This window comes from Ischnura elegans, chromosome 9 (assembly GCF_921293095.1).
Source record: "Ischnura elegans chromosome 9, ioIscEleg1.1, whole genome shotgun sequence".
In the NCBI taxonomy this organism is placed as follows: Eukaryota; Metazoa; Arthropoda; class Insecta; order Odonata; family Coenagrionidae; genus Ischnura; species Ischnura elegans.
In genome coordinates this window covers 93,707,327-93,734,569 of record NC_060254.1, presented here as the reverse complement: position 1 = coordinate 93,734,569, position 27,243 = coordinate 93,707,327, and the positions used below count along the sequence as shown (strand labels likewise).

The 27,243-nt window shown below is 40.9% G+C and overlaps 1 protein-coding gene across 14 annotated transcripts in view; it reads right to left on the bottom strand.

Moving 5' to 3' along the window:
* Positions 1-27,243, bottom strand: part of LOC124166057 (MAP7 domain-containing protein 1-like) — a 350,615-nt gene that overhangs the window by 112,722 nt on the left and 210,650 nt on the right. The window contains exon 1 of one of the 14 annotated variants that reach the window (XM_046543663.1): positions 17,795-19,629. The exons of the other annotated variants lie outside the window; for them this stretch is intronic. Within the exon in view, the coding sequence (XP_046399619.1) occupies positions 17,795-17,942 (148 nt within the window). The 5' untranslated portion in view covers positions 17,943-19,629. Of the gene's footprint in view, positions 1-17,794; positions 19,630-27,243 lie in introns of those variants that run through there. 14 annotated transcript variants of the gene reach the window in all.

Genomic DNA, 27,243 nt, shown 5'->3' with positions numbered 1-27,243 from the left:
TCGCCGCAGGAGACATTGAGTCACGAGCACGCAAACACGAATGCCGAACCACATTAACGAGCACCATATTCAGCCAGGACTGGATACGAGCGTGTAGGCTCGATCCATATTTGTAGCCGTGACCTCCAGAGCATCTGCTTCGGAGCGACTGAATGGAAGTTTCCGAATTATCCACGCCGCATTCTCGTTCCCTGCCGCTTTGCAAGACCCCCCCCCCCCCCCGCGTACACCTGCCCAACCAGCTAACCGCATGACCAACACCCACGCAGAGCTTGCTGCAGACTCGGTGGGGAATGCTTCCTTCATTCAAGACGTGCTGGCAATGTCATTCCAATCAAATACGAGAAATAGTCCACAGCTCCGAAACATAAAGGTTACTTCTTTTATAAAATCTTTCCTACCAATGTATATGCAATTAACTGAAAATGGTACTCATTACAGTCACTTTAATATAAAAATGTGAGCACTGATAATGTGAGTCATGCTGAAACACTGAGTTGCTGTTACAACAAACTTTTGCGCTCATTATTGTCGTACACATTTTTATAAAACTTTAAAACGTGCACTGTCGAAATAAATGTTATTTTCCACTTTCTAAAAATTAGATATAAAATTAGAGCATTTGTTTTGAGATACTAGATCATTTAAGAGAATAGATAGATAGTGTATCGAAATTAGTTGTCCCGTAAAATTGTACCAAGGAAAGAAAAAATAGCATTTCAATCAACAGTGCAAAAAGAAATAGTTTCACCACATCCAGATTAGTACCATAACTTAATTTATACAAATATAAATGTGTAAAAATATGATTTCGTGAGAAGATGTCCCTCTACTGTCACCAAATGAAAACTAGCTTTTACGGCAAAAAATAAAAAAGAATTAAGTGGAAGGTGGGAATAGGAATTATTGAAAACCACAGAAGTAAAACGATAGCATAAAATTACAAACATATTTAACTAAAAATGGGCATAATTCCATTCGAGTCTCCAAAAAATGTCACTCATTTACACATACCATTGCCTGAACTGTCAAACCGAGGCTCATAGATAAGATAAGGAAGTTCATTTCATGATAATTTAAATTTGCTGCAGATAAAATTCTAAAAAAGGAAAGCGGAGTAACTGTGAATCGAGCAGAGAAAAAACACTTCTAGAGGAGAAGTTAAAGGGAAAGAACGAATTCATCACTGCTAGTACTTCATTATGATGGTAGGCCCTAACATTATCCGTATCCGCATTATCCGATTGTAATCCAATTAAATATAAATCCAATTACGCAGATTTAAAAATTATCTAATTAACATTCTTCAGATTTAAATTATTGGTGAATATATTAAGAGCAACTGAGCCAGACGAATTCACAAATTCACTGATGATTGTGTACTCCAAAGTACGTATTTCACTAAATTTTCCCCGACGTAAAAGGCCAAAATGTGCGTTTTCGGTGTCTTGGAAATAAATAATGCAATGCACCTGTGCCTCTGTATGTAATTATGGTTTAACATTTAAGGTCCTAAAACGTAAAAAATAAGTCAGTTCATAAAAAATAATATTTGTACTGATCAAAGTGAACAAATGGCCATACTAGATAGCGTTTGATAATTCTTGCAGAATAGCCCCAACTTGGGGTAACCTAAGGGTGAGGCAACGTCAAGAACTACCCTGGGAAACATGAGAACATAGTTAGGATTAATGGATTTAAGCCCAGGGGCATCACCTTTTAGGGGAAATCAAACATGAGGCGCTAAAACACATTATATATGTTGCTGGCCAGTTCAAGAATTCCAGAATCATTCTACTGTTCCGCTGGAGACTTTTAAAAATAAAGTTAGCCAAGTGATTACGAATCTGGTAGTAATTGATGCGACATAATGCCTGACATCCTTTCATACTTCCAGAACCCATTGCGATTGTTTCCCTTTCAATTGTATTTCGAGTGCTCCTCCTTTCGAGCCACCATGGCATTCAAAAGGAATGCTTCAAAAGGGATGGAACTTCGATCCTCCACTACGGGAGCTGTTCTCAAGGGGATTATGACCGCTTCAGACTCACAAAATGCCTCGCTTTGTCTCCACAGTTACACCGCCCACACGCTCGTCACAACCATACTCGTCGCGATGATTCAAAGGCTCGCGCGACCGTGGGGTCTGGGAATTGTCCAACACATTGCAAAGGATAAAGCCGCGCACAATTCGCACTCAGCTGATGACGGCAAACCGCAGACACAGAGGAAGCAAGAGGAAGCAGGAGGCGGAAATTCGCGCGGAAAAGTGACAGGCAGGGATAATGCGGTGAAGGATTATCCCCGCGAATAAAAACCTGCTCGCAAAATGTCTGGGCAGAGCACTATTCGTGTCCTTTAACATGGCGATTTAAATTCTCCTTCAGCATTACTAACACTAACATTAGAGGTTGATCCGCGCACTCGCGAAACAAAAAAGAAACGATGCAAACACACCTACGAGGCAAGAAATTTTTTGACTTGAATAAAGGAAATGGGAGGAGAAAGAAATGCACATCGATAAATGATACTGAAAACTAAAAGTACTGTATCCTGTACGCTATCACGCTTTTCATTTAAATTCAAAACGTATTGAACATATTTAAAATGTTCTTATTGAAGATTTGTTTATAAAAATGATTTAATTTTTTTATTGAAGAATCTTCCTTGCTGTATCTCGCACGGCTCTTGCATTCAAAGTGCAACTTTCTTTTCACTTCAAAGTAAAGGATTGAGTTCACGTTTTTGTGGTTTAATTTTCATACGTGTGTGTCTTTGTGAGTTTATTTTTCGTAGTTTTCAAGCATTTTTTTTACATGAAATTCCATCTCATGCCGCATTATTATGCCGCACAAAAAAGGAATATAAAGTATGCAAAATCAAAAGATAATCAATGGGTGATAATTTTCAAAAGTCACCTAAACAATGGAAATTTTAGATTGGAAAAAACTTTGAATCCATCGCCAGCACCTACAGATAAGAAATGTCAATCGATAAAAAACATAATAATCTCATTAATTTAGACCTATTCTGAACAGAAATGAAAGTAATTACTAAGAGATACAACGGCTGCTTTGGATAGGCAATAGTACACCTCACATCTAACTTAACATTTCCAGATACATGATGGTCGTCCAGTCGACAGTCAATTATTCCGCATAAGTGGCTCAGTTGTACAGATCAGTCACGGGGGATAAAAGTGATGAGACGGCGTGGCGTTTAAAACTGTACGTGATTCGATTAGTTCCGAGCAGAATTACGGAAAACCGACGACACGCTACGTGATAATCGGCAGGGAAGTGGGAGAGGCGATGATATCAACAGCTTTAAGATCGATACGACACCAAGTCATCTCAGGTGATACGTAAGTCCCGGGTGAACACCTGATGCTGCTACGAGGAACAGATACGCAGATAGCGGTAGGAGTCGTAGCTACCACTGCGTGATAACTGGTACAGATAGCTTATAAAGAGACAAACGTAAACACTGAGTGGCTTGAACGGAGACATTTCCTTAAAAGACACAAATCCAAATTATTCTCGCACAAAATTAACGACCACTTCATACTATTCTGGGGGTATAGTCCTTAGCATAGACTTAACTATGACAAGGAATTCTGGAAAATTAATCGCAATTCTCGTAAATTCAAACAATGGAAAACATCATTGCTTGTTTGAATGAAGATAAATCTACGCTCCTAATCTCTCTCGAAGCTGTCCCTCTCGGACAAGCGTAGACAAAGATTGAAAAAATTTGCCTATCGATTTTAAATAGGGTTAAAAAAACAGAAAATGGACAATAAAAAAAGAGGAAGAGTAACTACTTTAATATCTACTTGAAAAGACTGAAGTGGGTAAAAATGCATTAAAAGTTTTAACGTAGCATTTATTTGTAAAAATATAAATATATCGTTAATATAAATTATTTTTTCAACTCAAGCGTCTTCATACATACTGACGAAGGCTTAAGCATCACGATTATATATCAAGATAGGATAGTAAACTCTTTTTCCCGGATAATGAAAACAAGAGTTCAAGATTACATTGTAAGTCCCTTTTTCCGCCTTCGCTTGAGCAGACATTTTAGCGGAAGAAAAGTTAGACGAAAATTTTATCCGGACGAGACTTATGCCGCGGGACTTCGAGAAGTAAGTTGCGAAGACGATTAATGGCAAAACTTTCGAGGAACCTCAACACTGTGCACTCTTAAAAAATGAAAAATTACGTGGAGGAAGGAAGAAAAAAAAAGTTTTTGGGGAGTTTCAACCAAAAAGCGAAAACACTATTTTTATGTAAAAAGCTATAATATCAGGAATAAAAAATAAAGGACAGATTTCCGCGTTATCAACTTTCCTGCATTTTTCACGTTTAATTAAGAAATGCAGAGGCGGAAAGAGAGGTTTCCGAGGCGGAATCGGCGGTTACGGTTGAGGTTGGTCGACTGAGCAAACACAGACAATGGGGGAGAAGAGGAGGCGCTTTACACATTCTTGAGATATCCCGTCCTAGAAACAACCCATTGCGCAATCCCACCCATCGGCTGCTTTGCCTTCACCACACGCGGCAGCTCCCAACAATCAGTCTCACTAGAAGCTGGCAGAAGACGTTATTCTGTTATTAATATTGCTATGGGAATCATTTAAATAGGCACCTACTTTATTTAATCAAAAAAACTTGTAGATTTCACATAAATTTTTATATTCAAATAAACTTTTAAGTGAAATCTACAAGGCTTTTTTTTGAGTCAACATGAAGCAATTTCACGAAGTCACGCCTCAAACTACCCATTTCACCTAATCTTCCTCAAATTAAATACAGTCAAAAATTGGATGATTGCCCAAAAAATTATGGATGACATAAATTACTAAAGACTTACTTATGTTTGCAATCGGTATACAATATCTGTCTGAGAAATTAAAACAAGTAAATCGGTATAAGGCCTTAAAGCGAACCTTTATTCGGACACGGGCAGATAAGTGTGTATTCAGATTGCTTAAAACATTACACGATAGATACTATTTCCTCGCTTGTAAATTGAAAGTCGCTTGTTAATAACAAATAATACTGGCATAAGAAGAATGCTACAGAAAGCTTACTATGCGCCACGAAGGTAGTAATGGTTGGAGAACAACTTTACGTCCGCATAAGCCTGATCGAAACGAAAGGCGCCAAGGGGACCACAGCTTCACACGTCCCATCCGTCGAAAGGAATGTTGCTCTTTCTAAAAGTGTGACCAAGTCACAAAGACAAGTGTTACAAAGCACTGAAGCAGCCACCAGGTGACCGATGTAAAATTCCGCCACTGCCGGGATTTGAACCGCGGCTCACAGGGAGGGAAGCCAACTGTAAATTGGCGTCACGGCTGTAGGTGAAAAATTATTTAATGAACACTCGAACCAAAACACCTACTCGATCCTCCGCAACAATAATAGCATTACGTCATTTGATCATTCATCTTCCCTCAAAGTTACATAACCCTTCAATTTTAAATTGTTTATTTCAGGGGTCTTCAATCTTTTTAAATGCAAGGGCCAAAAATCGATTTCACATCGTCCGGAAGGCCACAAACCTACACGTCACTTTACCACCACAGCAATAAAAGAAAACAAACATATAATTTCAAAGGGCGATAATCTATATTGTATAAAAAGTTCAATCAATCAATGTGGCATGCTTTGCATTGTAATGTATTTTTAAGTTGTATTCTTTGACGGCAGAAACTGATTCAATACCTTCAATACACACCAAAAAGACGGGTTTTAGAATAAGACAAACTACTACAGTATTTTCTTCAGCCTCTAGGTGCCGGGAGAAATTAGCCGGCGGGCCGCGGGTTGAAGACTATTGGTTTATGTCTTTAAAAATTAGGAATTCACAATGTCTTCGATAGAAATGAAAGTAAATATGTAATCATCTAACACCAATAACAGTTGTCGATGTTTTTCGGGCATGGCCCGCGTACTTATTGTGTTTGAAATACCAATTACAGTCTCACCTTTCTCATTATCGAGAAGGTACTCTCAAGATCATAAAAATTCTCCGAAAATCCATACCGAAGCAAGGGAAACACGCATTAGGCAGCGATAAACTCTCTAGTGACCACACCCAATCTCTTCCCCGACGAAACGTTTCCCAACAGATTACTTTGGCAAATCATCAATTTGGAAACACGTGACCCACTAGGTGACTGGAGCGGGAGAAGAAGTTCCAAGTCGCGAAGTGCTAAATCTATAGCGATTGGATCGGGATATCGCATGTAGGTGGGGAACGGTCACACAAAGATACGACGAATACGTCATGAAGCTTACGTCAGCTTACTGAAGAGTTGGGAGTTCTCTCAAAACGAAAAGGGGATTTACGAGATCAAATGCACGACACTCATACCTCGCGTCGATAACTTTATAAAACCACAAGGAACTCCCAACTGTTGATGAAAGTGAAAGATATATGATATACTCAACAAATATCTCCAAAATAACACGACAATACGGATGAAAAAGACCATGAGATGACACTTATCGCGACAAGGAAGTTTAATTGGGATTCGAAAATTACTGAAGTATAAAAGCAAACCTCGATCGAGGAAAGAAAGGTCCCTATCAGTGGGACAAAATTCTTAAGAACAGTGATCTCGTTAATTTCAGGGAATAAAATTAACCTTTGTATGCTAATAAGCTCCGATTATAACAGGTCAAAAAGTTTCACAATTTAGTGAAAACGGCCGATCGATTATTATCAGTATGAAAAGGAAATTATTCAGGTCTTACCATCAGAAGGAGATTGTTTAATTAACTTCTGTTTACGTAACAATGACTCCAATCAAATCGTGAGCCAATTAAAATAACACTTCAAAAAGATTTCGCCGATAGGAAACTTGGAAAAACATCTAACATCACTCTTTAATATAGAGCCACCAGGCCAAATCAGATAATGATGGCCACATAAATGTGGAATGACTATGTTAAATCTTACTTGAGAAGAAGAATTTCACAGAAATAATTAGCTAAAGAGAAAAAGAAAGCTCCTCGGAGTATTCTTTTAAATACCGAACACACTCGACTATCCACTCCTTACCGTATTAATCAAAATGAGGTTCCAAATCACTAAAAACTAGAGAGGTGAAACCTTTTCACATATTTTCATCTTAAGGAAGAGAAAGCAATTGAATATCAACCATAGTGCAAGTTTAACAGATAAATGACAAAAAAACACTATTTGGCGGTTGTCCACTATCGATGCACGAAGATTTATCGTCATTATAGACGGAAAAGAAAGGATTTCCTGGAGAAAAAACCCAATATTGGAGATTTACCTAACGAGAAAAGTAGTAATAATCTGTATCACCACAAGAACAAAGGAATTTCATGGGTACAATACAGTTAAAAAGTGTCTACTTTTGAATAAAAATGGGATACAAATTAATTTCTTGCTTGATACTTGTATCTCCTTTAACAGCAAGGCATCAAGTCACTAAAATACATATATTCATACACAGTATTTTTAATTTATCTCTCAAAAGCTATAACCGATAAATAACGGTAAAATAAAGGCCAGAGATAAATCCTACGAGCGTAAAATGGCGATTGTGTGCTTTTATACCCCTCCATATTCCATAATAGCTGTGTGAAACTAAACGTGAGAGAATTTCCTGGAGTCCTAGCAATCCCTTACACTATTTTGACTTTCAGCGCCGAATAGCAACACACTAGGCTTAACCACCACCTACTATTAAGCGAGTGCGCAAGTGATGAAAATTCTATTCAATGCCCGACAAGGAAAGTCCGGAACTAAAATATGACTCATGAATCCTCTCACTTCTTTTGATTACTGAGAGAAATCAAATGGTGTGCTCATCACATTTTATAAATGGCGGAGAGGGGTGGGCGATGGAAATTTCTCCAGTCGGGTGAAGCGAAACGGAGACTCGCAGGCGAATGGAAGGGTGTCGTCCACGATGTTCACGAGGGAAGCTGGAAATTAGGTGATGTGAGACGCAAACACCGGCGGAAGCAGGAAATGGTGCGGGCGCGCTTGGAAAGACTAATAAGAGATGGGCACACGCGGAGAAATAAAAACACGGCGAAACAACGAGCGGTGGCCGAATGAATTACACTGTGCAGTAGAAGACTTCAGCGCTTCCCAAAAAAAAAATACCTCGAACTAGGTTTGATTATAAACCTATTTTGGCTTTTATAAATCAAATATATAGCAACCAATACTCACTATTTATAACGGCTAAACCCTTTCGAGGAGAAGTTGCTGAAAAACTCATTTTTGCCTATTTTTAATATAATTACGATTTATTTTATCCATAAACTCCATAACCTAATCAAATTTAACGGATGAATGGATGCCTTCCAGCAGGGGCGGATCCAGGGTAGAAACAAAGGGGGGGGTGTTAAAACAAAGTGGGGTTAAAATTCCAGCAGTAGTGTGGGTCGGAAAAAATTACCATTCTATCTAGAGTAAATTGGATACCCAAGGGGGGCTTCAGCCACTGCCTTCCAGGCAAACACGATTAATGGCATTTTTATATTTAACGAAGACTTATTTTTGCCTATTTGGAATATTATAATGACTATTGATTCTATTCATACACTTCCTTAATTAACAACTGTCAATGAACGAATGTACTATGGTACAGAAAAATAATAAAAACTCTACATTTTTTTCGGAACACCGAGCTCTTTGCCCGGCAGGAACCCAGAGAAATCTAAATTAATAAGGGAGAATTGCCTTCCAGGAAATAAGACGTCGCGTCGTATTTTAATCAGCAAACCAATCAATCGGAAAAACTTTAGTGATACAAAAAATTGTTTGTGAAAAACAAATTGTTTATAAACGCATTATCATTGGTGGTATGAATAACGTCTAGCCAAGAGATAAATTCTATACACGAGCATAAGAAATAAATGTAAAAACATAAGGAAAAAAGAAACTGATCGTGACAATGGACAACTTCTTCTCTGTCTTTAGGATGAGTTTCAACGTAATAGTAATGGAAAAAATTGTTAATACCTCCGAACAGCTTCGCTATGATACCAATAGTAAAAATTTATTTTCTTTGTGAACAACGTCCCTCCCGGAAAAACCCAGGCACGGTCACAATAGAAGAATTACATTTGGAATAAACCTACGGTAAACATAGGGACTAAATGAACTGCGATGCAGGATTCAGAATTACGAGCGGAGCTCCCATTGTTCACCTCTTTACGACCACAATTTCCTTTCCAAATTGCGTAAAGCTACTACCCATTAAAATAAGTAACAACGGCAAGAAAGCTAATCAAACAAGAAATACATGAACGACCTAAGCTAGAACTACTGAGGAGAATGTAGGGAAAGATGTTTAATAGAAAACTCAGAAATGACAGATTAATTCATGACTGCAGACCTGTTATTACTGCTGTGCCACTACTTTTTAACGTCTTCCGACAAGTCTCTTTTCACCATAAATGTGCACGCATGTTCAGAACGTGGTGTCTCGATGCAGAGGCGAGCATTCAACGAGCCCATAAATTTCTTTAGCAATTAGCCATGGGCTTCAGAGCGACGCAAAACTCAAAAGCAGACCTTCCGACGGAAGTATACGAGAGCGTGAATGAATACAACACTTCGATTTCATCCAATCGGAGAGCAGCTCTTCAACGGCCAGAGACAAAGTACAGGAAGCTCATGGGAATGAAAGTACTTGGCGAAGTGAGAGGAAGAAAAAAAATGGAAAGTTTTCCGACACGCTCCCTCGACTTTAACTCGCAAATCATCTCCCACCACACAAACTTGAGCGTCTTCTGTTGAGTAGCATCGTCGTACGGGTGCAGCGGCAATGGATCACATCCTGCCCTCGGTGGGTATTATGCGCGGAGAGGGTTTTCTCCGCGGATGACAACCGCGAGAAGATGAATTGAGGCGGAGAGGAACAGGACAAAGGGGGCCGATATGATGCGAGACAAGATGGAAAGGTCTCAAATGCGATACGGATGGAAGGATGAGGCAAAAGCGAAGAAAGGCTAATCGAAAGGCTGAGATAGTAGAAAATGTAGCATAAAGAGTGTACGATGCAACAGTAGCGATTACGTAGCTCGCCCAAACGACTTTCCTCGCCACACTTCGATTAAGGTACAAGTTCAACGATTACCTTGAGGAAATAATGTACTACTCAATACTTCTAAAATAAGTAAATAATTTGCAGATTTTGGATAGCTCTGTGAAGATTATTCACAAGAAAATTCGCATGAAATTAATCGAATGAATCATTTATCAAAAAGTAACCTATTTAGAGAGCATGAATATCGAATGAAGAAAAATACTTTGCAGCACCAAAGAAATGTCCAGACAGTTCACAAAAACTTGGCGTAAGATTGCAGTTAAAATCTTAAGAAGATCGTCTTTTGATTCAAAAGATATATTAAACGGCGAGACTCAAATTGGTGTAGCCATTAGTAGAACAAAGAACAGTCCTCAAAAAAATTTCCACCACCAGGGAAGATTGTAACGTCTACCGAGAGTCAATATGATTTACCGAAAACCCTCTAAACTCGATTTCACGTCTGATTTCCGGCCTGGGCTGTTATTGTTGGAATATTTCAGCAATGGGTCTGGGACATACTAAGTCACGTCACAAGTTACTTTATTGCGAATATTGACAAGCTTTAACTAACATCCTAAGAATAATAAAATCAAAACCACCAGTAATTGGGGCATTGCATGCAAGCGGAGTGGTGAGAGCTGATATCAGATCAAGACACGCCTTGAACTACGCCTAAGAGGAGTCACCCTCGCGACCGCGAAAGAAAGAGCGTCGAGAGGAAAAAAAGATAATTTTTTCGCACGAAATTGTGACGATGATCAAAGGCAGTCTCCCGCGGAGCATTGGACGTAATCGATGGAAACACACCACACCTCCTGTCTTCCTATTCTCAGGCGCTCAACAGCTAAGAGGAAGGGAGAAGTGAGTGGGAACGGGAAAGGGGTAGGGGCGAAGATCTTATGGAAGAAGGAATGCCGATGGCTTTGAAAGACACGCACACTGCGCCACGCTGTTTTATGCTGTTGCTACCACACACCTAGCAGCTCACAGCCTTCGACGGACTACGTAGCTTGCCGCCTCCATAAGAACGCCCAGTCCATTGCCCGAAAGAGAAAGATCGGGGCAGCGCAATTGTATGGGGAAAAAACAACAATGCGCTGAGCGTTAGGAAGAAGGGAAGCAACCCGGTGTTAATATTCTTAAGTTATGCATACAATGTTGAAATATGAAAGATTTCAATTAATTTACTGGAAGTGAGTCTCAGCGTAACCTCATCGGGTTACATCACGTTCTTCGCTCATTCGTTGGTCTCCAATGAGAACTGATCTCCAAGGACAGAAAGGATGTCGAAGAGCGGGGAAGGGGGTAAATAACGACAAACGAACACGTATATCTTGGGGACTCGTTATTAAGAGACAAATAAACAATCTAAAGAACTAAAAGTATATTTAAGTTATTAAAAATGTGATAATTATATGCCAGTTTAATACCATAAACAATGAAAAGCGCCTTCTATTAATTTATTGAAAAAAAAAACTTTTTCACTTTCTTTTAAAGCCGAATGAAAAGGAAAGTTTTTCCAACGATTTAAACGTTTCGTTTCTTTTTCGATGTGCTCATCAATACTTCGCCCAAAATACACGTAAATGTCAGTGTAGCTGGTTTTTTCGCCTGGACTAGTCATCACCAAACGTGCAACCAGCGACAAGCACTAATTATTTAACTAGAAATGATCCACGGAGTCTCAGCGTAACCTCCCTAAGTTACGTTACTATCTTAGCTCATTCGCTTGTCTCCAATGAGAACTGATATCCAAGGACAGGAAGGAAGTCGAAGAGAAGGGTGAAAAACGCCTAGAGGATATAAAGCGTCTAGCTAAGTCTAAATCCCCCGAGGGAGGAAACGTAACCAGGCCGTCTTCCCAGCTTCCTAAACAGATCGAGTCTCTCCCCTTAAAAAAACATAAGGAAACCGTGAGAACAAGCCATAAAGAAAGAATTCCAGACGAATGGAAGGCTCGGGAGAGCCGTCGAACACACGAAGAGGTGTAACCTGATTTACGCACTTCCATTCCGTGGATACCATACCATATCCATTCCGTGGATAAAAGGTCTCATCCATGCTTGGATTCCAAGAATAACGTCTCTATTAAGACCGAATCAAACCAAGTCCAACTTCATCTCAATAGAAGCGTCTAGTTAATAAAGCAATAATGCTTTCGTCGCGATTTGACCCCCCAGATGGACATTTGTGCTTGATTCCGGAAAAGACAGTTGGCACGAAATCATCTCCGAGTTATCTTCCAAAAGAGTAAAAAGGTAACATCACCCATTGCTCTTCGACAAGTCAGCCAACAAGCCAAGTGATTCAATTTGGGATTGAATTGTTTCGTAAAAAGACATAGGGTCAATGTATTTACTTATTAGTAGCTTACCAGGGGTAAAAATTAGAGATGGGGTAAATATTAGAGAAACTTATCTCCACAGCGAAGTAATTGGGAACCAAACTACATTAAGTATTCTCAGTACCTCAAAAAATGTCAAACATACCGCGTACCACCCAATATTATTGCAATACGAGCAGGTCTCCGGCGTTTCGATGCTGCCTACATATGACGATGACTGACATCGTTTACTTTTATTTGCCATTGTTAGCAGTTGTTACAAACTAATCAACAGTTCGAGCGGTTGTGCATAGTGGTAATACAAGCCGAATCATGACCAGAAAATACTTTGGCGTCACATAAGACACCATTCTTTATCCTTTCATCAAAACATGCCTTCAACAAACCTTAGCATCACGTGCATTGACATATCAGATAACACTCGAAAATAAAAGCAATAAATCAACGAGCGAACAAGGGGATTCAGGAGTAAACCACGAGTTGAAAAGGAAATCCTGAGGGTAAATACCCCTTGGGATAACCTCAAGGGCGGAAGGAAAGGAATTTGGAGAAGGGATGAGAAAAAACGCAATGAACGCAAAAAAAAAACATACGAACGGGACGAGAACAGTTGCGTCACGTATGTCAACGTGAGAGATAAAACGTGACGTCACGCGACACTGCCAAGGCTGGATATGGAAGTGAACGAAACGGGGAGGAGAAGGGGAGTCAGAGGCGGAGACGGAATGAAGCAAAAGAAAAAAAAACAAAAGACAAACGGGAGAGGGCGGAGGGAAGTATGTACGTGTGGGAAGGGAGGGAAGAATAAGAGCAGACTCGGGTTGAAACGCAGCGTATCAGCGGCAAACAGCATTGGGAGAGCCAAGGGAAACTCAAAGATCAAGATGTTTACTCGCTCACTTGGGCTCCAGATGCGCAATCAGAATCGTCATTATATTTGGATTTAAATTTCATTAGCAGATATTCGCTTCAAATTTTTCCCCGAAAGTCAAAGTGCCTTCGGCTCGGATTGATTAGAAATCGTGAAACAAACAATAAATTTACCGAATGCCGTTCTCTTGGTACGTGACGTTTAAAGAAAATCTACAATCGAGCACAAGAATTTGGGGCCGAAGTCGAACGTTCCCAATCTTCAGGTCATTCTAAGCGTTGATAAATATCACGCAGTACAAAATAGAAGCAATGCGGGGAAAAAATCCATAATTTGTGGAATTGTTAGCAGCAGGATCATTTACTAGGAGAAAGATCTGCTAATGAACGTTGCGTCATAGAAATATTACTTGAATTTCTATGCCTCCAAATCTTCATAGGGTTATAATTAACGTATTACCCTACATCTCTTCCACACATATACAGCAAGAGTATAAATTAGATGAATGGAAAAGAAAAATTTCAAAAATTATGACATGACACATGCATTCACTAAACGAAATTGCTTTTATGATCCCCACAGAAAAGTAAAATGTTCAATAAATACAAAACTGTGCACTAACGGTTATTGTGAAATCAAAAGAAGCGCTTGCCATCTAGGATTAGTGTAAGAGATCATGTGTAATATCTCTAGGAATATATTGCATATCTCAATTCGCCCGATAACAAACTTAATAAGACTAGGTCTTCCAAGATTCAATGACGTCTAACGATGCCGATGACTGCCACGGAATACTTAAGATTAACTAAAGATTAAAGTTAAGACTTATTAAAGATTGTCAGCAGTTGTTGGGATGATAAACAGAGAGCTATTAAGAAGGCATATCGCTCACGCTCAACCAGCCTTTTTCCGCGACGTTTTACTTTTTTGAAGCTTAAGCGTTCATCTTGAAAGTTTCAGTGACCATAGAGTAGCACTATTCAAACAGCCAGGATCTCAAATTCAAAAGTTTACTAGATTATTTCCCCAGATGTTGAATTATTGTAATTGAATAGAAGTAAGTATTGCGTAAGATCTGCTTATCTTTTTTCAATTACCTCACCACCGAAAACAGCTCAGTGAAGTCTTTCCATCGTGCGTTTCAACAATTAACAACGGAATATCACACACATCCAAGCATGGATAGTGGAAAACCTATCCATGAAAATTTCTATAAGACAGCTTTTGTTTAAAATATTAATTCGTAACGAAAAAGACAACGTAAGGGCGGGTGAGATGCGTCTTATTAACGAGAGAGAATTGAAATTCAAGAACAAATCGGGACGAAGAATTTCCTCAAGCGAAGTAAGAAGTCATTTCCTCACATAAAGAGGAAAGTTCTTACACCAGTGAAAAGTCTGCACGATAGCGTCATTGCGCAGTGAGTGAGTGCACATCTCAATGCATTCCGGGAACCCGAACGATCCCAGGCACGCGCTGGTCTTCTCACTGGGTGAAACGACCCCGGTGACCAACACGAGACGATCCGCCTCCCGTAATTGGTTGGGAATCCGGAGTGCCTCTTCCATCGACCCGCCCGCCGGCATGCGACGTGTGAGAGAGTTTCCGAAACCCCCCCCAAAACTCCACGGATGGCTGCAAGATTCCCACTCCCCTTCCCCGAATACTTTCGTCATCCCGACATAATGAATCGCCCCCAAGATTAGGGGAAAAATATAAAAGAAGAGGAGCGCTTCCCGAGGCACCCATGCGGAAGAATTTTCCCTTCGGACAAACCGTCACACGAGATGTTTCCCTCCGCTTCACCCCTCTCAGCGAGCAAACGTTGCGATTTCATGAACTAGAGCAGCGGTTCCCAACCTTTTTTTTCCTCCCGCACCCCTCTGTATGTATATAACTTATATTGTACCCCCAAAAAATGTGCACATTTTATTACATAATTTCACTACAGGTAGGTGACACTTTTAGTAAGAAATAGTTTTCGTAAATTGTGGATTAAGAGAAGGATAAATTAAATGGTATAAATGGGTGGAAGAGGGTTTAAAGTGGACCGTTGATGACGCGACTTTTAAACCAACAACAAATGGAAGGACATTTGTTAAGCACGGAAGGGGAAGGAAGAGATCGTGGTTAAGATCTATGAGAAGACAGCCGTCTTTTACATTTAAAAAAACGCGTTGGAAGGCAGCGGCGCTTACTTATCACTCGCTCAGTTATTCAGCCTGATGGTTGGTTGAGATAGGTGAGAGTAGAGCTCACAGGCATATGAATATCACACATTCAGGGTAGGGGTCCCAATTCCTTACTCTGGGGCACCTCGGACATCAAGGCTATCGAATTGGCGAGTCCGAAGGCCTCACCTGCGATACGAACCCGGTAACCCCCAATCAGCGGCCAAAGGCTTATCTACAAGCAACATTAATATTTCACCGGGTTCAGAATGAACCAACCATGTAGACTACCGGCGATATGAATGACTTAATGGCACGAATTTAAATTATTTAAAATGTACCCAACGGCAGTAAAAAATGAGAGAAAATAAGCAGCCAAGAATTATCCCGTGATGCCGGTTGTCGAGAGTGTTTTGAAGCAGAGGCGGCCGGAGGAGGTGGGCGTAAGCATCCAGGAAGGGGGCAGAAGGCACGAAAGGCAGAGGCTGGGACAGCTCAGTGAATGGAATCTATTTAGAGCAAGTACACAAAGGAGAGGTTATGGCCGGCGCGATGACGAATGGTAACTGAATGTGAGGGGGCCGTTTGATAGCGGGAGGAGAATGGAGACAAAAAAAATATCGGAAGAGCAGAGATCACGTTGCCCAACAGCGCAATTCGTGAATAAATGACAAGTATGGGTGAATCAATGACGCGACCAGCGGCAGCACAAGCAGGAGAGGGCGTCCTTCGCTCAGCTAAGCTTAACATGTCAAGGATAAGTGGCCATTGGTTCGCCACAATACCCTCATAAGGATTTGTTCATAGACTGCCAAAGGCAAGGTCGGAGACTTCAACGTCTGACACGGTCGCCGAGTGATATGTGCCAGCAGTGGATATTAAGCTTTCTCTATGGATACTTTTCGCGAGGGACATTCAAAGACATTAATTGAAGACTCCCGTACCAACAGTGGGCATCAAAACAACTTTTCGATAAACGATGGTCGAGTACCCAGGGCTAACAGCGGTTACGTACGTAATTTTTTGAACCTGGGTATTTCCTTTTTTTTTTATTGAAAACCGTATTGATGGATGGCCGCGGTTGATCGAAAATTTTGAAATAGAAGTAATAATCAAACTTAACCGAAATCAAAAGTAATGGATACATCATGCTTTCATGCAAATTGTTTTCACTCAATCGCCAAAGCCAACCAGATCAACTCTTTTCCAAAGGGATATTCTATAGCTCAACAATACCTAGAACAGCGTGGGCTAGGTTGTAGCAATACTTTTTAACTAAAAAATCACCTCCAAATAAGAGTCAGTTCTTGAGCGATTTAGAAGTATTTCATCTTCGTATATATTACGTGAAGAAAAAGAAACTGATTTAAGCGTAATTATAGAGTCTAATTTAGACCGAGAAAAAACTAAACGTAGAAACATATCGAAAGACACACAATGCACTAACAGAGAGAGTTATTGAGGTACGAAAAAACAAGTTGTACTCATGATGAATTAATCATTTAAAAAACCCTCCATAACTAAATGAAGCTAAGATCATACTCATGATAATTTTGTTTGACGACAAACAGACAAGTCAAGGTAATATTTCAGATAATATGCTAATATACCGATAAGTAACAGCATCACTCGCCTACATTAATTTCTCATGAAGGTTGATTCTATTAGCCATTTTTTCCCTTGATTTTCATTTCTCCAGTCCTATATAGTCCAAAATGCAAGCACACACAGGGTATCAATGACAAAAAATACAGGCTCCACGCAAAACTATAGGTTGTTAAGATTAGGTAGAGTTTTTCCCAAACCTCTCATCTCCTCTTCTCTTTACACCAAAGTAATTAATACTTTTGCAATATAATAAAAACCATGCAATCTAAGAAACAATAATTCGAGTCCGATATGATATATCTGTTAAAGATACCAAATCAGGGAAATGAAAAACCATTCTTTCACGGATACCATAGACTTCGAAAATATCTCAACCGATTCCTCGTTTTTAAGCAATTGAGACTATTACGGAGGCTTCCGCGGTGAGTTGATTGGTGATAGTTTTCCGGGTTTACACCGCGTAAAACGCGGCCCCGCTTTAAGCGTTTTTTTTACGCAGTGTAAACCCGGAAAACTATCACCAGCAATTGAGACTATTTAAAATGAAAATCTGTGAGTGAAAAGAGATAATTAATTACTACAGACCTTAGTAACCACAGAAAACTAGACACTTGGGTGTTAAAATTATCCTCAATGGGTTCGCTGAACTTTCACAAACATAAACAAGCAAACAAAACGTTTAAGCTGCAAGGGACCCGTCGTCCTCATACCTTTCTTCTCAGCCGACCCGAAGGTGACCACCTTCCTCCTTTTCGCCTCGTCCGAGGGCGACAAATTCTCCCTGGACAAGGAGGACACGAGGATGCCCCGCAGGGCGGCCAGCGCCTGCTCGGGCAGGATTCGATCCCCGCCCTCCATCGCACAGTGCGGAGGTAAGCCTCTAATGGTGGCAGGTTGTCGGTGGCGGCGGCCTCCGGAGGACCGCCGGCCAGGATGGGGGCAAAGAACGAGTTCGGGGTTGTCCAGGAGGTTGCCGGAGGTATGGGGATGGGGGAAGGTGGCGAGCAAGGGGATAGGCGAGGCGGGAGAGAGAAAATGCGGGGAGATGGACCACCACGGGCGGGAATACGTTACGCAAGCCGTTGACGGCGGCCAAGGTGCGTGTGCTTTCGGCAGTGATACGGCCGAAAAAAATTATTATGCGGCAAGGCCGGAGTCGACCTCGTTTTTCTCCTCCGCCAGCAACAAATCTCCTTCCAAGGATACGAGGAATTAACTCCTCGTGAAAAGTTTCTCACTGATTTCAGAAAGACGTCAGCTTATCCTAAATTGAAAAAACTCACGACGGCTTGATCACTTTAATCCACACTGATGCCTAATGTTTACACCCACGAGATGAAAATGCACTGTCAAGACAGGGGGCGTGGTCCTATGGAAAGATTGTCGTAATCCAAAACGAAAGCTTTCCCACAACAGATATGATTTTCGATGAGATCAATAATACCAGCACAAAATAACTGTTCGAATTCCATCAAAAAACGGCTGATGAACGTAAAACCAGGGGAAATCCTCCAGAGCAACTAAAATGATTAATACGGTAAACTACAGCAGCAAGCTATAATTATTTCCAGCACGTCGGATGAACGTTCCTTCCTGATGGTCAACTAGTGAGCTTCTGGAGGGAAAAACGCCGCGGCTTTGTTTCACTCTGGGTCTCCAGCTGGCTTGAGGAGAGGTTAACAGCTACCGCGAAGATTCGTCACTCATGGAAGCGGGAAGCAAAATCCATGACAAGGGCTATCCGGGAGGCGTCGGAGCATGAGCGTAAAGAGACAGTGGAACGGACAGCGAGGACTGGAACAACTGGACTGCAGAAACAAAACCACACACAAAAGCAGGAGACGATTCCTTAATCACCTCGCTTCTCAACAGACACTCCAGAAGACTCCTTATAAAAGCTCGCGAAAGGTAGAACAAAATTTAGTCAGACTTTCGCAAACACCTTCAAGAACAAACACCGATATGCAACAAAAAACACTTCAACCAATCGTCTTCCGGCCGCTGGGGTTTGGTGGTAGGTACTGACAAATTCTGGGGATCAAAATTGGACTTTTCCAAGCGCATACACCGGGACACAACCGACAATCCAGAAGGTTCCTCTGGGAAGCACGCGTAAATGTACTCCTAAATTCGGCAGTTACTAAGCAGACTCCTGCAAGCACATGCACCGGGACACAAAAACTGACTATCCAGAAGGTTCCTCACGGATGCAGGCGAAAGGTACTGCTAAATTCGGGAGGTATTAAGCAAACTCCTGCTAGCACATACACCAGGACACAGCAACCAAGCATTCAGGTCCCTCTGGGGAACAGACGCAAAGGCAAATTCCTGGCGGTCTTTCCGAGACCCCTTCCAGCACACACTGCCGCGAGTCTCAGCTGTTCACACTGCAAACTACTCGGGGAGATATCCAACTATTTACATTTGTTATAGCGTTGGCGGGGAGGTGAAATAAATAAAATAAAATAATAACAAAACGAAAATTCTCTCTCAAAAGGGAGAGGGACTTCAAGGAGGAGACCTCTCGAAGGCCGTCCTTCCCGCACCTCTAACCACACACGCACTACTTCAAGAATGGATTGGCGAGGGAAACACACCACGAGGAAGCAAGAGTGAAGCAGCAGAAGCGGGAGGAGGAGGAGGAGGCTTCTGGTGGGAGGGGCAGGGGGGTGTGCAGAGGGGGTGGGGGACCTGGGCGAAAGAGACTGATGCGTGGGGTGGGGCCGAGAAAAATGAACGGGGGGTGGGGGGCGTTAGGGGAGGGAGCAGAGAGACTGGAGGCGGGAGGGGTGTGGGGAAGATGTTAAAGACTTTAAGTGGCGCTGGGCAATGGAAGGGGAGGGCGAAGAGAGAAAGCTGATTATGAGGAGAGGGGAGGAGGAGATGGGGGCGTGAATGATATGGAGGGGTGGAGGAGTGGGGGATGGCGGGGACCTTCGTGCCGATAGTGGGCTGGGGAGGAGGGAGGGTGGAGAGGAGGGAATAACCCGGCATTCACATTCCACGCGACTCCGCGTGATGTGACATCAACGCCGCCGCGATACCCGATTGGCAAATGATTTGACCCCATACGCAACGGAACACCGCAAGAGGGTCCCGGCCAACGATTGGGAGAGTTTAGGAGCGTGGTTAGACGTGGGCGAATGACCACTATAGTGTCCATGTAGCTTGCCGTCAGCCCCTCAAATCCCTTCCGGCGTCTTTCTCGCGACTTCCCTGGGGACGGGAACCTGCCCGCCTACCTTAATGAAGAACCTGCCAGTCTTCTCACGAATTAATTGATAAGACGTGTCATTCCTTAACTGCAGTCCTAAGACTTAAGTAGGACCGTCTAAAGGGTAGACCATTATAACGCAAGTTTAAAACATAGCGACTGAAAGGATTGAAATAACATACAAAATCGCAACAAATTCCGGAACATTTAAACGTTACGACCATTGTGGCATTTTTTTATTTTAACATATCAAAGGCTGTAGAGCCCACATCCCAGATTTTTGTAAAAGAAATGAAATACTGCAAATATATATACCGAGCATGAAGTTGGAAATAACAGCTTTACAAAACTGTCTTTCATTTAGTTAATTCAGACTGATTGTCGGTGACAATCACGGTGGAACCTAGATAGATATTTAGAGAGTTTAACTCGGGCAGGGGGTATCCTTCGTGTGGAGGGTTCGGTACGAAGGAGTAAGCTTAAAACCATCTCCCAAGCATTTACGGGGACGTTTGGACTCCTAGAAATCCCCCGGCTCGCTACGGCCTAGGTGACAAGGGATTGTCCTTGGATTTGAATGCGTTATAGAGCTCAAAGATTGAAAGTTTACTTCAAAGCTTACTAGCCGAGGATAATACTCGACCCGAATTAAGCTTTTAGCCAATACTTTTCTAATATAAATTTAATGGAAAGAAGGAGAAGTGATTGAACTCATATGAGTTAGCTTGGATTTATTCAGAGCAGAACGATGGTTTGTTCCGTGTTTGAGTTGAGGTGTACAGAAGCGACATTCGAATTTAAACCCGGGATTCTCGATGTAATATATTGAATATGATTGGAATAAAATTCTACTATTATTCTATTATTCTATTCTCCCTAAACCAAAACAAGATAATATAATATATCAATTGAAACGTCGCAGAGGCACATATCAACAAAAATAAATACAGGTTTCACGGACTTACTCAACGATTATCAACGTCTTCTACTGGTTTTATTGAACGTTCATTTGCTGAGTTGATGCTTACACGTAATAATAGGTAGGGTTGGGTAAAAAGTAAATACAAAGTACGGAAAATGGGTTGAGAATAGGCAAGGGAGCGGGGAGATTTGGGGGTGCAAACCCACCCGAAATATTCGAGGAAAATGGTCCCCTCCAAGTGAAACCGCCAAAAAGTAACCCCTCTCAACATGAGGCGCCACCATTTTTTTTCCTGTTTACGGTAAAGGGTTACCCCTGATATCAAATATTCCTTTCACTAAAAATGAAAAGGGTGTCGGACTCGATTCAGGGTGAAAAATAAGGATTCCATCCCCCAAAAAAACCTTTCTGCTTGATTTTCCAATTTCTCGAACTCTAGGAAACAGTCGTTCGCCCAGGAGAGGATCTGGCTCCCATTTCTAAATACGTAGATTTATATTGGCCAGCAACCGATCATGACGCGCTAGAGTTTAACAAAATCAATCACACGTTACAAGGTGGATGAGACTTGGTTTCTTGGAAATGGAATGGAAATTTGGTTTCGTTTAGAAAGTCAAGTGATCCCAAGGTTTTGACTAAAAGGAAATTTTTTCAGGTTCGCAAACTCAAGGCGGATGAAGAAGGAATTCATTAATAAACATAATTACCCTTGTGCCAATTATAAATTCACAAAAAAAGTCTGCAGGTCGACACATCGATAAAAAATTATACCTCAATTATTTCGACTAATTCTAAATGCTTAATTAATTTTTTAAGTAACCTAAAAATCAGTTGTAATAATAGAAATAATGAAGACCATCTACGTAGAGTTTTTTCTGTAGAGTTCACATTCATTCCACTTGACTTCCTCTAAGGAAAACGGAAAAACTGGTAAGAATAACATTAGTTCGTTGTCGAGGTTTTACAGTTATTAAGTAAATTTATATTCAAGTCATCATGGAGTACTTGCTCAATCAACAAAGCACAACTTGAGAAAAGCGCAATCTTAATAATTTAATATAAAGAAAATACAAACCGAATTGATATACACAGTAAGATAAGAGCGGTGTAAGTTTTTATGAGCCTGAAAACATGGTTGGCACAGACACGTTAGTTTCCATGCTAAGTTCCCAGATGATAATGGCACTCGGAAAGGAAATTTTTTTCTCCACGCCGTAACACAAAGAGGAAGCTTTTCACCAACAAACGACACTTTAGTCGGCATGCGAGAAAATTCCAACCACCACCTCTCCTCTTACTCGTCTGCCGTGAGGAGATAAACGTTTTAAAGCAGAGAGCTCATTCAGTTTGGCGTGCAACTATGAAAACGTGAAATTAGGAGATATTTCGTTTCGGAAAAAACCTTCCGTCACGTGAAAAAGATGGCAAGCGAATTCCGGGCGTGCCTAAAAAATTTGAGGTCGGGAAAGCGAGAGAGAATCAGTGGAAAGAGAACAAGGCAAGGTGCCATAAAAATCCACGCCCCTTCAGACAACGGCCTTCGAGGAAGAAGAGGAGAAGGCAGGAGATAAGGAGACCGAAAATTGCTCACAGGCTGAATCATAATTTCGAGGTGTTCGTTCGCCACACATACATCAAGCCGATCCTTAAAAGACAAAACGATCATCCCATCACACCATTAACTCACTGAAGCATAATAGTGGCTGCACCTCTATCTGGAGTAACTCCTCTCAATGACCCTCATTTGTTTGAGCTTCCCTCTTCAAGCCTTGCCATTTGTTCCGAAATATCTCCACTTTTGGAGAGGAAACTACGTTAAATATACTATAATTCAATACGAAGATTAATAAGACATGACTCGTAAGCACACACTGAACTAAGATACTAGTATGTTAATTCAGAATATTTGTCTAGTGCAGGGATTTCCAAAATACGGCCCGCGGAGGGCTTTCATCCGGCCCGCGTTTCGTTTCAAATATCGTATAAGTACTTCAGTAATCGGCAAATTTGCTATTCGGCCCGCGGGGCGATTCGGAACTTGGAATGTGGCCCTCGTGGCCTAGCAAATTGGAGACCCCTGGTCTATTGCATTAGGATAATAAATTTAATTCTTCATTTCACACTGCCAATCAAAAACAATAAGGCTGTGGTAAAGCGGTATGTGCTGACTGAGGGGTTAAAGGGTGTTTTTTGAGAATTTTAAGGGTGTTTTTCACATGTTTTCCAACTACTTTCTGACAAATAAATTACTACAGCGTGATGATCATGAATTCATGAGCGTGCCATGTGACTTGCCCAGGATTCGAACAGACACCCTCCGGTAAAAAACCCAGCGCTTTGTCCATAAAGAAAACATGCTAGTAGTATATCTATATTAAGGGGAGGGAAAATGGACCAAATGTCACATGGGATTAGAGCTAAAATGCTGATCGAGAGGAAAAAAGAAACTGCAAAAATAGTTGCGCAAAAACTGAAAGTAGGCATACAAGGGTCATCAACAATTAGGTCATATGTTTTCCGGCTGGTACGATTTCACCCTTCAACACAACAACGAATCGACGATGTATCATCAAGCCGATTCTGTGCATTTGGGAACAATTCAAGTAATAAAAACGGCCCTGAACATATATTAGACACAATGTTTACCATAACAAAATGAAACGAACGACTAAACCGCGACTCGTGAAATGAATAGCCACCACCAAAAGGTAGTAAAAGTCCCATAAGAACACTAAGCCAATGCGACACTTCATTTATTTTCACCAAACCTAAACTCTTTTACACCTGTTTACATGTTACACCTGTTTCAATTATTTCCATTTCTTTTAGAGCTAAAAAAAATCCTTTCCCAGGAGGAGGCCTTCCTTTCTTGCCGAAAATACGAATACTTCAGTTTAGTGGTGCAAATATTCTTGTCAAATACAAGAATTTGAATCGCGATGCCGTAATTCCTTAACTAATCCGTAAGAATCATTTTGAGTTAGCCAGCAATTCCAACTCATGGCAACTACGTTTCAAAACATCACGGCACAAAAATAGCACTCAACAAAAACTCGATACCACGCGGGAGTCAGAACCAATAATTCATTAGTTTTAGATGTCGAAACAACGCGTACCGGGACAGATTCCCTGCAAACGCACGGGACGCCGAACATATGGTCAATATATTCAGCGAGTGCAATGCCTGCCTAGAAGTTCTCAGATTTTTGATTCCTTGAGAATTGAGTGTTCAACTTGCACAACAAAAGTGGCACATGAAAAATCTACACCACCATACAGTCAACATAACGCGATATATTGAGATTATCCCTAACTATCGGGTGTTATTTCTGAAAAACCAATGGAACACATTGTGATTGTACTTAATATTGAAAGATAAGTTCACCCTTAGCGAAATTCTACCGAAAAATATCCATGAAAAAGAAATCTGCCTAATAAGTGTAAAGATTTTTAGATAATATTCCCAGAATTTTTTTATTAACCCTAAGTACATGAAAATTTTGGAAGGACAGCTAATTACGCCCTTAATAAGATCTTACCAGCTCAAATTACATACGAAGAAAACAAACTACAAAACTAATTCGCTAAGACTGACAATGCAGTCGATAAATCAATAAAATAATTCCGTAGTTTTGGAAGGCTGCAATGAAATTCCTCTCCCAGGCCTACACATCATGGTCGTCCGAAAGATAAACTAATATCACAATAGTTCGTTCAACTGGTCGTCAAATGTCCCACTTATTTTTTATCCATGTTTGGATCAATTCTCCTCCATTCCCTCCTTCCTTATATCGCCGACTTCATCATACTCCAGGAATATTAAGTAATAGAGCCGAAGCAAAAAACAGTATCCACGACACCTGTCACATACATGGATCACATACTCATGACTAACGTAGCTACTCCCTCGAAAAATCCTAAGTAAAGAAGACATGATACTGCATGATGCGGAGAGTATAGGGTCATTAAGATTTACGAAGACGCAGACTTAAAAACACCAGATTTTCTTAACGGCGAATTAGCCAAATGACTTAAATAATTCCGAGAGGTAACAGAAAAAGAAATAAATATCGTATATTCCCTTCATCGCTACGGGCTCAAACCCACGGTTGATCACATGATTACCAGCCCACGACACACTCCAGATATGGGCCACAGGTGGGCGGGAAGGATAGGAGTGTACGCGTAGGTCGATGTGACTGAGAAATAAGGATGGGAAGGGAAAAATAGAGACTGGTCAGGAAGTAGGAGGCTCTCCACTTATTAACGACACTAAAGGCGAGGCATCGACGCTTGACATACGAACCCAAAAAATCTAAACCTGGCAATTTTACCTAAATTTCGGCCCACACGAATGACACGAGCAGAGTGCTCAACGGTAAAGGGGTTTCGGCAAGCTTTATTCCCTATACACAAACAGGTTCAAAATTGATTTCTAACGACATATTTAAGCAGAAACCAGGGACGTTCCGCAACTGCTTGGTGAATTAATTTAAATACTGAGTTCGGAGTTATAAATATGAGAATTTTGATGCCTCTCTGATAAATTTCCGCTTTCACTCGCTTGAGATAATAATGTGATCTATTCCCGCACTACAACGATAGCTAAGTTCGTTTTCTACGCATAACTATACCCAGTATAAACGACGTTTCGTACCTACCTATTCTGGAAATAAATGCAAATACTAAACTTAACCTTTTGATCCGACTTTCTAAAAAATATGCCCCCAGCAGAACGAATTAAGACCCCCAAAACGCAAGTTTGCCAACGATTTTTTACCCAAAAGGACTTTTTCTACAAAGGCCGATTTTGTCACGATTACATCTTTAGAATTAGTGTGTTTCTCACAAGTAGTTTTCCGTGAAAAAGGCATTTTTTACATTTACCATTACAAACCCGATTTAACACTTAGAAGTTTGAGCCTTTGACGTAAAAAGGAAGGTACTTCTCTGATGATATAATTGTAGATCACTATTTTATGATTATACTCACAATTATGAAGGAAACGATATTAAAATCGGTTGGAGCGCATATTATTCGAAGCGAGTTGACGAAAGGTGTGTGAGCTGCAGAGTAATGAGCTAACATCTTTATTGTCTGAAAGCGTACTTCTTTACGCAAATAAATCTCAAATTCTCTAGTACCCCCAGCTTTGACTAATAAGCATCACACTAACACAAATTCTACAGGAATTGAAACATGAAATGCATTATTCTTGAAACTGGATGTCTTTTAACGAAAGTTGAGAGTTTCTTTCGAGGAAAATGTGTGTTTCTCAAACATGAATCCAAGGACAAAAACGTTGACGTCGGCCGATCCGAGTTCATAAAGCATAGCGTCCTATCTTGCCAAGATAAAATCTGGCGAATGGTTAATAATACGTACTGGCTTCAAGGCTCTCTTAGATAGAAACATCTTACAATAAAAAATTCAAACTGATTTCTATGTAATTCCCTCCCAACTAGCCTAAATAGAGTAAAAGCAAGGGACGAGCAAACGTTTTACTGTTGCGAGTAGTTCCACGAATTAACTGGCTCATACGTGGCATTGAACACTCGAGGAAAAATTGCAGGCATGCAATCATACTGGAGGAATGCGGGACATGCGGAGAGATTCTCGCCGAGGAGAGAAATACGCCCATATTCTCACATTGCTCAAGAGGGGCATTGAAAAGGACTTTAGGTCATTTATAGCAGACACGAAATGATGCTCAAGTATTATTATCAATTAGCAGCACAATGACAATTAAGTATTAAATTCTGTACCTAGAATTATTTAAGGTGGCTGTACGTATAAAATCAGTATTGAATGCCATCAACTGGTAAACTCACATACAAGCATTATGGCAGCTTTGTGAATTGCGATCTAGTAATTAGATATTCCTATAAATAGGGATCTCCTTGTTATTCAGCCGAAAGATTTCTATTACCACCAATGTTAGGTGTTCAAACCATCGAGGTAGGAACGTAGCACTGCTCTCTCCACAACAGCAGGGGAAAATATTAGCTTATATTTGGATGCT